The sequence below is a fragment of the Vicia villosa genome, linkage group LG5, assembly GCF_029867415.1.
Source record: "Vicia villosa cultivar HV-30 ecotype Madison, WI linkage group LG5, Vvil1.0, whole genome shotgun sequence".
In the NCBI taxonomy this organism is placed as follows: domain Eukaryota; kingdom Viridiplantae; phylum Streptophyta; class Magnoliopsida; order Fabales; family Fabaceae; genus Vicia; species Vicia villosa.
Window position 1 is genome coordinate 86,979,256 of NC_081184.1, and position 13,947 is coordinate 86,993,202.

Genomic DNA, 13,947 nt, shown 5'->3' on the forward strand with positions numbered 1-13,947 from the left:
CTCTACCTAACATTCTCAGTTTGAGTGCAGGCATGTGAGTGATGACTTGTTTGACTGCATCTTGCAGATTATTTAGTCTTGAAGTTTCAGCCATCTTCAACCCTTCATTCCCGAACCTTGCCTTTGTTCTATACTACCTTGCGTAGCTAAACTCGAGCTCTCAATCACTACTGCATGATGACTGTCATGTAAGATGCTGCACGGGTTACTCTACTCAAACTAGAATTTATGTACCATTACTATATTTGCACTATCTTAAGAAGTTCTTTAAAAACACAAATCGAATCGCATTTCTCCCAGAGAATCAAATCAAAGAAGAAAATGAACTTGAACACAAGCAGTGAGGTTGAAACTCATACCAAGCTTGACGAACTCTGTAACTTCGACAAAAAATGCCTCTTTGATCTCGGCCATCCTCTCGTTAACCGCATCGCCGAAAGCTTCGTCAAAGCTGCCGGAATCGGAGTCGTTCAAGCCGTTTCTCGCGATGCTTATTTCTCAGCCATTGACGGTTTCTTAACACTTCCTCATCTTAATTCATTTCATAATTTTTATTATATTTATCATACATAACTTGCATGCAAGCTTGCTTCATTGTTATTATTGTAATGTGTTGTTTTTAGGTACCAGAACCGATAACAATGGCGTTAAAGCTTCTTCGGATGGATCAGCCGCTGGAAAACGCCGTTTGCTGGGACTTAGAGGTATACATCCATCATCCATGCCACACTCATTTGTTAGGGTTTATGTAAGTTAGGAAAATATTAACATAACTTTTTGGTTTTGGTTTTGTGTATTTAGGAGAGACCAGTAACAAATCTCTTGAGGCTATGGTGAGTTGGTTACACTTCTCCCTCTAAATTAAGCATGTTGGCTTTATATAGTGGTGAACAAACAACTGAACTTGACACGTTTGATATAATGCCACAATTAAGATGAGTCTTATATCATATTAATTGAGTGGTGTTTTCTGTTAATTGTGTTGTTTTTTTTTTCTTTCATTATCAGGTGATTAATGCTAGGAAAGAGTCCTTATAATGGGGTAATGAAATATTCCTTTTACTTACATTATACATATATGCTTCATTTTGTCAATTTTTCAATGATTAATAGTAACTTTTAGTTATTTTATTGTCTATCATTTTTGTTAAGAGTCTTGTATCAATAAAATATGGTCTGGAAATATGTTTACATGTGGAGATAATTTTTACGGTTTTGAAAAGTTATGTTAAGCAGAACCTCATTTCTAAGAATTTTCCTTTTCTAATTGCTCTTGTTTGTGTTAATTCTAAATTCTAAATCGCATATTATTTGATGATTATGAAATTGGAAATAGTAAACATTTTTGGAGACAAAATAATTACCTTTTGTGAACATGAAGTTTAACCCTTAGATATTATTTTGAATTGCAGGAGTGGCTGCAGGATTATATTCAGGTCTAACATATGGGTTGAAGGAGGCTCGCGGAGCTCATGACTGGGTAACGCCATTGTTTTTCTGTGTTTATTAAATGGTTTCCATTTGACATGTTATCATAAGGTTTTAAAAAATGGTTGCAGCTTTGTAAAAGCTTTTGCTGAGTGCGAATTGCAGTCGGTCTTAACTACAATTTTTTCTTTAACATAAAAGCAGTGAATGACACCTATCAACACTGTTTTGTTGCAGTCCTTTTTGTGGATCCTTATAAATGAACACTTCATGCATCAATGCATGATTTTAATGGATGTGGCAGAACAATTTCGCTCGGGTATATGTTACTTCTGTCCATTTTAATGTGCTGCTGTTTCGATCTTGTCAATTACATGGTCCCTTCTTGTGCAGCTGTTTCGAATTAGGATTGCTCGGGTATATGTTACTTCTGTCCGAAATAATTTATGCATATTAGCAATTTCTGTTTCGAATTAATTTAGTGTGTACCAGTTCTTTATGTTCTTGCATATGCCTCTGTTTCAGGAAAATCTTGGTCGCATTCGTAAGACTCTCGCTGACTTCACCAGCTTGAATCACTGAGTAGTTAACATACTACTTCTGTCGGGTGGACTCCATCAATGCTTTCGAGCCTGATGGTTACAAATCCTCTTGATTATGTTGAACCTTTGGGAAAAGCTTGTGCTTCTGGGTTTACACTAAATAAAGCTGGTGCTTCTGGTGGACCGTTTCCCGTGGGTTTACACTAAATTAAGCTGGTGCTTCTGGTGCTTATGTTGAATCCTCTTGAATATTTTACTTGGTCATTGATTAGATTCATACAAAATAGTGGTCTTTCTAGTTATACTTATTCGAACAGAAAATAAGAAAATGTAGTTGAAATTCTTTGTTACTATATTGAAATATTTGAATTTAATTGAAATTGATATAATAGTTTAATTTTATTATTAAGTTAATTTGTCATATTTAAATTGAAATAATAGAAAATGTATTGTAAAAATTTTTACCAAGTAATTGAATTTTAATATTATATTCTTCAATTATAAAAAAAATTAATTTATAATTTTATTATATTTTGGTAAACTAAAAAATATTATTTAACAGAGTTCTAGTGACACCTATTAAAACAAAGGCTGTAGGTAAAAATAGAAATATTTATAACACTAACCTATGATATAGTGACATTCAGGTAAATATTTGCCCGTAGCTAAAAGCTATCGTGACACTTGTTATACCGTAGCACTACACCCCCTTATAATTGACGCTAAGGGTGGGCGTCACTCAATGTCTGCAAGACTTTTACCTACGGATTATTGACTTTTAGTGACACTTTTTGAGTATCACAAGAAGTCAATTTTCTTGTAGTGAAATAGTATGCATGTTATATTGAAAGAATTATTTAATTTTATTATATAGAGGTTCTCCGATTAATATTAAGAATTTGAGAATAAGAATCAAATGTAATCGTTGTTTGCATGTTTATTTTAAGTAACATTAAATTTATACCATCAATTTCCTTTAATACAATCTAAGGGCTATATCTAATTGTTCTCATTTCTCATAATAACCAACTGTTTTTACTTGAGTCGTATCATATATATATATATATATATATATATATATATATATATATATATATATATATATATATATATATATATAATTTTATAGGAATGATCTATATGATATTATGTTTCAATCCAACGGTTGAATTTAAAAAATATTATTTCGAGATGTAGTTATTGAACGAGTGTAACTCGTGGTGTAACTCTTCGGGTGTAATTTGATCCCTCCTCTATATATATATATATATATATATATATATATATATATATATATATATATATATATATATATATATATATATATATATATATATATATATATATATATATATATATATTACACTCGAAGAGTTACACCATGAGTTATACTCGCTCGTAACTTCATTTCTAATAAATATTTTTTAAAATCAACCGTTGCATTGAAACATCCTATCATATAGATCATACTTATAGAATTTGAAATTAATCTATAATTATTTACTATGTCATTGAATTACATAAAAATAACGTTATATATGAAAGTTTATTTTAGCGTTAATCTTTAAATATCTTGATGGTATAGTAAATCATTATAGATTAATCTCAAACTTTATATGTATGATCTATATGATATTATGTTTCAATCTAACAGTTGATTTTAAAAATATTTATTGGAAATGAAGTTACGAGATAGTGTAATTCGTGGTGTAACTCTTCGGGTGTAATTTGATCCCTTCTTATTAAAAGTTCTTAGTTCTCATTATAGTCAAAGTTCTCATTTGATATGTCCCCTTATATATATATATATATATATATATATATATATATATATATATATATATATATATATATATATATATATATATATATATATATATATATATATATATATATATATATATATATATATCTTAACAATTTATTTTATAATTTACTTAGAACAAATATTTGAATTAAATAATGCCCATTTGAATATGTTGAAACTTGAAGCCAAAATAGAAGATAAACTGAATCCCTATTTTGTTATTAATATTTGAGTTTAAGCACAATTAGGGGTGGCCAAACGGGCGGTTGTCCGCCGGACCGGTCCCCACACCCGTTAAAAAAATGACAGGTTGGGTAGGAATTTTAGGCCTGCCGCCAACAAAACACGTCCCGCTAAAACCGGCCGCCCGCCTAAGTTCGTCCCACCAAAATTCGCCGCCCGCTAAAGCCCGCCTCACCTATTCATTAAGCTCGTCCCGTCTTAAATCCACCTTTTTTTATAGTTAATTCTAGTAATTCAAATTCTTGATAGTATTATTTTATACACTTATTTGTAAATATATGTAATATTTTTTAGGTAAAATTTATTTAAAAGATGCTTTATAAAAAATTATTCAAAAAAATAAGTGAAAAATTAAATTGAAAGGTAAAAAAAGACTACTAATCTATTAAAAAAATAAAATAAAAGTTAATAAAAAATAGGCGGGGCGGAGCAGACATGATTTTTATGTCTATTTCACTTGACGGGCTTGCTCGTTCTGCTCGCTTTTTGGCAGGCTTAAGACGGAACGGACGCGACGCGGAATGGACCGTCTGTTTTACCACTTCTAAGCACAATGGTGATACGTTGGTTTGGCAAAAATTATTGTCTATTTTAAATTCGATGAATTTTGTCTAACTTGGTGCGTACATGCACAATATAAATGTTTATCATTGTATCTATTTCAATTGGGTGAATTTTGTCAAACTTATAAAAGTTCTTTGGGTAATTTTTTTGCTAAGATGTTAGGAAATACAGACATATGTAAATGCAAGTAGCATTGTTACTTAAAATTTTTTATTGGAAGACTTCATGAAATATCACAGGACAACCGATTAGTTTTAGGAAAAAAAAATCATAAATATTGAATTGGTTAGTTTCACACAAGAAAACAATCATAAATATTGTTATCAATATGCATTTGAGTACAATTATATCGTACAAAATAATTTAAGCTAGAACCATCTTTGAGGGCGTGCAAGGCGGACTACTGCACATGATCTCAAAATTTCCCAGCTAACTTATAACTAAATAAGACCTCATAAAATATTTATAATGATTAAACTATTGTCAAATAGGATCTATATTTATTTTTTCATGATTAACTACGACTAATCTACATATGGCCTTCGAAAAAATTGAGACGGTTTTGATATTTTTTTTTGAATAAAAAGATATCATATATCAAAGAAACAGAACAAAAGGAGAGGGGGGGCCAAACCAAAACCCTCTCAAGGAGATATGAACCTAAAGAAAGGCAAACCTAGCCTATTCTTTACAAAATCTGCCCTCAAAAAATTAGGAATACTACTATAGTTAGTGTAAGCAGTAACCGTTAGCCCTATGTTTGCCAGAGAATCCGCACAAGAGTTACCTTCTCTGAAAATGTGAGAGGCAACAAAAGACAACCTACCAATGATATTAACACAATTAACCCATCTAGTGCGAATTTGCCAAGGAACCAAATGAGGTTTGGAGATAGCCCGAATAACCGCTAACGAATCTGATTCAAGCCAAACCTTCCTCCAACCCTTCTCATGGGCGAACTCTATAGCTAACATAGCACCCGAGAGTTCGGCCATGAGAGACGGTTTTGATTTAAACCCTTGCAATACGTGTATTTAACTAATTACAAAAAGCGACTAACTCCAAAGAATAATTAAGAACTAACTCCATTTTGAGAACAAGAGCCCAAATTTTTTACTTGATTGCTATAATTTGTATCTGGACTATAATTGATCTAAGATTCTAATTGATTTTTTTCTCAATAATGACATGTGATACATGCAATACCATTAGCAACATGGAAGCAAAATCACACTCCATGTTAATTATTTAATCCTAATCATGTGTTTTCCATTCTCAAGTTGTCACCCCCACCATAAAAAAAGTTGCAGCTAATTAAATAAATATAATTTCAGTTGAAAGTTGATGATGCTAGCATCCTATTATTATGTTATAATTAATCATATCATTATAAAATGTCCCCATGACGTTGTGAAAATGCATGGCTAGCATATCTTGTCTCTTTGCAGAGTCGGTTCTTCTAATTTAATAAATTTAAAAAGAAGATCTTTATCATTAATAATAATTGGAAAAAATATCTAAGAAAAAAAACTATGATATAATCAATAAATTAATATTCTTTCTTATCAAAATAGTTTCACATTACTCATTACTGGACAATCAATTGAGACTAAAACTATAGTATCACTATTCAAATCAATAAGATACATTTTTAAAGAATAAACCTGCAAGAATTTTACCACATATTTTATCTCCGATTCAATTTATAAGAGAAAATTTATTTTTTTATTTATTGAATAATGAATGTATTTAAATTGTATTATGTATCAGATATATTGATCATTCAATGAATATAAAAAGTTAATTTTTCTTTTTTTATAAATAAGATCAGACATACGAAAATACAATAGCCTAGATTTGATGTTATCTAATCCCATGCTTGCGCCCTCTCCAAAATTCTGAAAGTACTTGCACTCTATACAATTTCCAGTTAACTTCTTTTATCATACTATGTGAGTATGAATTAGTCACCATCCATAAGGGGCACAACAAATCAAGGAATGATCATAGTGTTCCCAAAAAATAAGACCAATAATTAGACACGACACAACTCATGCTAAAACCTCGTTGGCTTGTGGATTACAAAAGTATAAAAAGTTGAAAAGCTAAAGAAACATGATGATAGAAAGATCATAATTTTAGAACATAACAAGACATTCCACCAAGTCAAAGATGAGCTAAGATTTTGTTGTACGATATTAACCAACATAAAAGTTAGTTAGTATTTTTTGAACAACTAAACTTAAACAACTTTTGAAATGACTTTTTAATTGCTAGCGCAGATTAAATATTAGGTCGATTATATTTTTCGGATGTTTAACATCTATATCGAGTTTGAAATTCGCCGATCAAAAATATCAGTACCAATTAACTACTAATAATTTATCATTATATAAATTTAATCGAAACAAACTTGTTGAAATTAATCGATCAAATAATATAACTATAATCGTAGTAAATATTATATATATTATATGATATAACAATGTTCAAGTCATTTCTCAGATCTTACAATTACAAATTACAAATAAAGTACTAATTCTTACTACCCCTTTCCTCTTAATTCCCTTTTCTTTTATTTGACTACACTACATTACACCTTCTTGAAGGATTTGAACTTAGTAGACATAATAAAAAGAAAATATAGAGGAATAAATATTACATCCGTCTCTGATTATAATACTCGTCTGCAGAATACAAATGAGTAATTATAAAAAGGGACGGAGATTTAAGCAATGGATGTTGTTGTTGTGGATTAATTAATTAGAAATAGTAGTAGGTGTTGAGGTTTGTGATTCATGAGGTAGCAATGCAATAAGGCTCCCAAAAGAGAAAAGACCTTCTTGAATCCTTGCAATTCTTCAAATTATGAACCAAATAATCACCATTCTTTCCTTTAAGAACCAAAAGTTGTTGCTTCTCATTCGAAACACGGTTCATGTTCATGTTCTTCATCTCGCCTTTTGCAGACACAACAATCTTGTTACTCTTGCTGTCGTTGTTGTTGTAGTTGTCGTCGTTGTTGTTTTTCTCTTGATATCGGTCGAGTGGATAATTACCAAGTTTGGTTGATGTTGGTTTTGTGGTCCTCCAATAATGTTGATAAGAATTTAGATTGAATGAACCAGTTGCTGCATTTGGTGGTGAAGGAATCAATCTTGCAACTCTTGGCCTTGGTGGAAGTGATTTTACAATTTGACTAGCTTCCACTACTTGAACATCTTTGTTGTTATCCACTTCATGATTGAACTTCTTTGACCACTTTGGATTCTTATTCAATAGCCCAATTGTCTTATTCACCTTGTTGTTTTGGTTTGAGCCAATCCAATGAACACTACTTTTTATAGTAGTTTTCTCAAAGGACATCAAGGATCCTTTCCCTATCACACTCTCATATTCCTCATCAACTTCATCGCCGTCTTCTTTTTCTTCTTCGAATCCTTCAAATTCTTCCTCCAACTCACCTACCTCGTCATTTTCAGCAATTTCCTCGTCTTGATTTGCGAAGGTGAGGACGAGTCGGCCACCTTGGCGTTGAACACAGAAGTTGTTCAATGAAGGAAGAGATACAGCTTCTAAAACCAACCTTCCGTTGTCGCGGTGCGGCCTCATCTGAAGAGGAGGACCGTCTTGGCGAGAGAGTGAAGGAAGTGGTGGAGGGAAGGATCGAGGTGGTGACTTTTTATGAGTTGTAGTAACACCACTATAATCGAGCCTTTCCACTTCCACCACTTCCTCTTCTTTTTCGTCCTCCATTTCTTTCTTGTCCTCTTCATGATCTTTCCGAGTCTGTTGTTGTTGATCCACAATACCTTCCGTCAGAATTGACGGAGGATAAGAGGAAATCAATCCATCAGATCTAGTCTCGGATCCGGGACTCTCTGATGATTGTGGATAAGAGAACACCAAACCATCAGAGCCAGTCTCGGACCCGAGACTCTCAGTGCAAATTTCAAGGCTCTTCCTAGACAAAGAGCTTTTCGTCCTCTTAGCGAGAGGATGAATGTAAGGTGGAAGCGACTTAGAGATTTCATCATTAGTCTTCAAAGACATGAGTGAACCCCAAGTATCAAACGAACCATCTTTCTGTTGCTCTTCCTTCTTGTTCTTCTGGATTGAACTCCATATCTGAAGCCTCTCTCTCTCAGCTTCATCTTCATCATCACCCAACTTAGCTTCATCATCTTGTCCAAACAGATTCTTAGATGATGAAATCTTCTTGATGGTGTTAGAAGAACCATTCTGAGAAAGCCATTTCTTGGAAGACATGTCTGCTGAGAGAGTTCTTCTGAGAGAAGGTGGTGTGAAATTAGTGTCAGTGTTACAGTTCAAAATAGTGACTATCCCTTGCTTCTGATTGAGCACAGTGTCTTGTTCTATCTTCATGCTCATACAAATTGACATCTTCAATACAAATTGCACTTAGCTAGCTGCATAAACACATTACAAAAACATCTTCAATATTTTGAACACAAAACAACAACAAAAAAATCAACTAATTTTCTTATTTTAATCTAACGGTCTATAATTGACTTAAGCATAGAGGTGGTTGTAGAGGATAAGTTTTGAAAAGAAAAAGAATTTCAAGTTACAAGAAAGAGTTGGATATAACATGCATGTGTATGTGCTTTGGAAAACACAAAATAAGTGAAATGAAATACTAAAATGTATTCTACACATCTTAACTTAACTAGCAGAAGTCGAATTTATATGTTATCGGCAGAGTTAGAACTCTGATATTCACAGTTGTGTACGTGAGTTTCTAGTGATCGTTATTACTTCGTCTTAAAAAAAATACTAAAATGCAATGATTACCTTGAAGTTGCAAAGCACAGTAACAGACAGAGGTCTCAAGATAGAGACCACTGAGTTGTGAGAATGAGATAATGAAGAATGTAATGAGAGGAATGGTTTGTAGTGAATTGATGATGGGAAGGCAGGATGGGGGAGAATGAGGGTATTTGTAGGGTGCAAAAAGTAATAAAGAACCATGTTCACTGGACCCCACCATGATAATAACCATCTTTATTATTGCTCTACAGTTTTTTGTTTTTTTTTTTGTTTTTAATTTTATTTTTTCTAAGTAAAAGAATTTGTTGTTATTACAAGTATTGTTTATAGACACATGTTTTTGATGGATACGAATTTATTTTGGTAAAGATGTTATCCATACCAAGGATTTATTGATGGTGGATTTTAATTTGGTAATATAGATTTTTTTTCTTCAATAAATTGTATTGTTTGCATTGGAAAATTGGATAATTTTTAAAATAAATTTTTCAATAATTTTATTAAATAACATTCATGGTCATGTTGCAGTTGCGTTGCGATCTTATAAAGACTTACAAGAATTCTGTCAATACAAGTGTTGCGATATTGACTGCAGTCATCACGGTGGTGAATACGATATGTGTATAATACCGTTTGTCGTGGCCGTTTCTACAATAACAATAAAACACCGTTTCTTTGGTGTAATTGATCTTGTATTTATAAGAGAGGTGTTTTGTAATTTTCCCTTATTTCTTGAGGGGTTTCCACGTAACAATTATGTGTTTAGTTTTTACTTTTTCATCTCTTGTTTTAGCTGTGTGATACTATTTTGTTACTACGGTACCTGACAGTGGTATCGGATCCATATATGTTAATGGTCATTGTTCTGCTGCAGCATACTGGTAACGTACTGATATGGCAAAGAGATTCTTATTATGTTCTAACGTTGCAACATAGGCAGATTTTCCATATCAGTAAAGAGTTATTCTTGTTATTGGAAAGAGTGGTAGGGTAAAAGTGCATGTTTAGGAAAATTTTGGCTAGGAAAGACAGTGTATCTATTAATGACCCACCACTATTTTATTTGAACTTGCCTATTATATCTTTTACATATTACAACCACTGTTATAAATTATAATACACAATACTATTCATTGAAAAATTGTGTAAGCCGGTTAAGTTGGCAGATTATTTGGTGGAAAACCATGACAATGAAATTTGAGATAATGGGAGAAATATTTCTCCAAGAAAATTGAAGATAAGAAAAATTTTGTGAAAATATATTTGCACGGACACCATAGAAGGAAAACCTATAGGTATTTTTTTGATTATTGGAAAACCTATAAATATCATTAATGAAAGGTGGAAGTAAATGGATGACACTCTTGTTGCTATTTAGTAATGGATGATTTAGTTTTGTCTAGTGTGTTGAAAATCTTAATTTAGATTTAGAAGAGGAAGATTAAAGATTTTGATCTATGAGTTGTAACACCCGGAATTTAATTATTTATTTAATTAAATTGTGTAATGAATTAATTGTTGGAATTAGTTGAAGTTAGAATTTTTGGCATTTTTATAAGAGCCGTAATTGGAATTATATGTTGTTTTGAGCGGTTAAATTGATGGTCGAGAAATTAGTCGGTTTAATTGGAGAATAATATTAGAAATAATATTACTATAGAGGACTATGATTTATTTAAGTTGGTTTAGTGGTGGGTGGTATGAAGAAATGTGGAGGTGTAATATTAAGCCCAAGAGTATTATTGGAATAATAGTAATTATTATTATTTGATTTATTGAATTAAAAGAATAAATAATGGAATTAAGGGTTTGTAAGTTGGTTGGAATTTAGATCGTGAAAACAATTTCAGAAAAAGAGGAACAAGGGTTTTTGAAGTTTTGGGAAAACAGATCGTGGAACAAAAGTTGCAGACCAAGAGGAATGAGAGTTTGACGGGAAGAAGATTGAACGGTGGCAAAGGCTTGCACTCCATCGGATTTTTAGAGGCAATCTCCAAAACCATAGGGTAAGGGTGGGGTTCGAATCTTATAACCGGGATTATGATGGTTAGTATGTAGGATTGGGATTATATAATTTTCTACTGTGTTAAACTTGTGGCTTGATTTTGATAAAATTGTAGCTGCTGTTTGTTGAAATCGTAATTGATGAAAATTATGCATATTGCTGTTGTTGATTTTGTGTTGAGTTGGAATATAATAGTAGTATAAGGTATGAATGTGTTGGATTATTTATGGAATGCCTAAACCGAAACTCTGGAAAAATATCGGAAACCTGAATATTACACGGGGTGAAAAAGATGAAGAAGAAAACTGGGACGGGGGCCCTTAGATAAGGTACGGCCGCCCAGGATAAGAAGAAAACAAAAAAAAAAATAATATACTTATGGGACGAGTGTCCCTTGCTTGGGGACGGGTGTCCCTAACCCCATATATACTTATATATATACTTATGGGACGGGTGTCCCTTGCTTGGGGACGGGTGTCCCTAACCCCATATGCTTATATTTTCTTTTCCTTGACACAGATAACTAAGAGCTACGTAATATCAGGTGCATGTAAATTAATTTAGGATAGTAATAACTAAACTAATTTTGAGTTAGAAACCAGTATACCATCAAGTGCTAATAGTAGTATAATATGAAACTGATGTAGAATAACATTTGATAGCAGCAAGATTATTTAGAAGAAGAATTTTGTTAATAACATTTCATAGCAGTAAGATTATTCAGCAGTGGAATTTTGGTGAACAGTTGTAGATTAAAATAATTAACAGTAGCAGAACCAAAAATTATGTGGCAGTAGCAGACTAATTTTATTAGTAGCAGAGTGGGAACATTAGACAGAAACAGTGCTGGAAATAACTGAATTAGTAAAATAGGCGGTAATATTAGTTGTTCGGAATTGATCGAAAACTGTCGAAGTAGTTAGTGTATATTAGCAGGTAATCGTGTTTGAATTGTTTTGTGAAAACGATGATGTATAAGTTGAACTGCAGGTACAACTGAATATGTTGAATTGTTCCGAATTTTGGAACCGTGGTGTTGTTTATTGCTGTGATTAGTTGCTATTAATACGTTGATGATGTGTAGGCCTATGGCCAATGTTTGATCGCGACTTTGCGTGTCTATTAGTCGGGATAACTGCAAGTGCACAGTCGTGTCGTGTAGTTTTAAAAGATATCGAATCCACAGGGACTATGAATCGATCTACCGTTATCTAAGGTTACTATGTAAAGCTAGGGCTACTAATATTTCGATTGTTCTTAAGGGAAAGTGATTGTGAGAAATGAATAATATAATAGAAGACAGACATCAGTATGTATTTCGTTTAACTTAAGGTGATCCGAAGGTCCATTGGCTTTTGCATAATTTAATTAAAAATCTTTACTAATTCAATTGATTAAAAATCCTCGTCTCAAACTTTCGCTCTGTTGATTTAGATTACTGTCCTAATCCTAATGTACGCTTTCGCCATCCCATTAGATTTTAGAAAATCTTTTTGGAAACAACGTAATTAATAAAATGCCCGTTTTATGAAGTTGTTATCTATTTAAATCTCCTAATCTCAAACTTTCGCTCTGTTGACTCGGAACATGCTAATATCCCTAACGTACGCTTTCGCCATCCCGCTCGGGTGTAAAAACAATTTTTGAAAATAAATAAGTTCTAATTAGTTTTAATACGCTTTCGCCATCCTTAAAACTAATGTCATATGTCTACTATCCAGTTAAAGATCTCAAACTTTCGCTCTATTGATTTTAACCTTTGACCGTCTTAACCCCTCAAACTTTCGCTCTATTGGTTTTAAGACTTACTAATCAAATTAGACATACAGACCAAAAACAAGTGATAGTTAATAAAACATAATTAAGCCAATTTATTTCGGATCCCTACGGTTAACTTACTTTACATACCGATATCTTAATAATTTAGCCAGACATATTAATATGGTTAAACATGCATAAATCGGTTCGGTTCATAATAATAGGCATTGTAAATGGCATACAATATATCATGCAAATAAATATAAATAAATGCGGTAAATAAAAAACCTGAATTAAATAAATGGTAATTGGATCTTCGAGTACTGAACTTCCACCACAGGTTGGCTGGATCGTTCTTCGGAATTTAAACGGACAGAAAAAATAAACAAGGAAATAAAAGCGATAAATCTAACGTAAGGCTAGATCTATAAAAAGTTCACAACAGTTTCCAGTGTAGAAACCGTTGTGAGAAAATAAGTGTTTGAATGAAAGCAGAAAGAAATACGGTTCGCGGTACAATTTCGGCAGCACTTCGTTGGCAGGAAATCGGACTCTTGGAAGTAAGGTAGCAGGTTCTATTTATAGGAGATGTTTTGCTGTGACGTTGCGTGAAAAGAGGAAGCTTTGCAGACTGGGTGTGGAGACGTGCGTCTCCACCTTTTGGGGAGACCTCTTTGAACGACTTGAGACGTGCGTCTCAAGTGGAGAAAATCCAGGAGTAGTTGGAGACGGGCGTCTCCTCTTGGTGACGTGGCAGAAGAACGTTGGAGACGTGCGTCTCCACTTGCTGGGAAGGTTTGGGCCACGCG

General features: G+C 32.8%; 2 protein-coding genes and 1 long non-coding RNA gene across 3 annotated transcripts; 2 read left to right on the forward strand and 1 right to left on the reverse strand.

The window, feature by feature from the left end:
- Positions 1–237: 237 nt before the first annotated feature.
- LOC131606819 (outer envelope pore protein 16-2, chloroplastic-like) lies at positions 238–990 on the forward strand. The gene is made up of 3 exons (XM_058878934.1): positions 238–511; positions 624–704; positions 802–990. Exons 1-3 carry the CDS (start codon positions 322–324, stop codon positions 858–860), a joined length of 330 nt encoding a protein of 109 aa, XP_058734917.1. The 5' UTR covers positions 238–321; the 3' UTR covers positions 861–990.
- Positions 991–1,327: 337 nt separating this feature from the next.
- LOC131606820 (uncharacterized) lies at positions 1,328–2,136 on the forward strand. Its single transcript, XR_009285061.1, has 3 exons — positions 1,328–1,480; positions 1,666–1,845; positions 1,954–2,136. It is a non-coding gene; the product is annotated as an uncharacterized LOC131606820 (long non-coding RNA).
- Positions 2,137–7,001: 4,865 nt separating this feature from the next.
- LOC131606821 (protein FAF-like, chloroplastic) lies at positions 7,002–9,522 on the reverse strand. Its single transcript, XM_058878935.1, has 2 exons — positions 9,400–9,522; positions 7,002–9,014 (listed from the first exon to the last, which is right to left on the reverse strand). Exon 2 carries the CDS (start codon positions 8,986–8,988, stop codon positions 7,381–7,383), a length of 1,608 nt encoding a protein of 535 aa, XP_058734918.1. The 5' UTR covers positions 8,989–9,014; positions 9,400–9,522; the 3' UTR covers positions 7,002–7,380.
- Between the last annotated feature and the right edge of the window lie 4,425 nt (positions 9,523–13,947).

Bases quoted from the DNA above. Each gene is read 5' to 3' on its own strand.
- LOC131606819 (XM_058878934.1), top strand. From the start codon at position 322: ATGAACTTGAACACAAGCAGTGAGGTTGAAACTCATACCAAGCTTGAC. The intron at 512-623 runs GTTTCTTAACAC...TGTTGTTTTTAG, and splicing joins TTATTTCTCAGCCATTGACG to GTACCAGAACCGATAACAAT. The intron at 705-801 runs GTATACATCCAT...TTGTGTATTTAG, and splicing joins CCGTTTGCTGGGACTTAGAG to GAGAGACCAGTAACAAATCT.
- LOC131606821 (XM_058878935.1), bottom strand. From the start codon at position 8,988: ATGTCAATTTGTATGAGCATGAAGATAGAACAAGACACTGTGCTCAAT.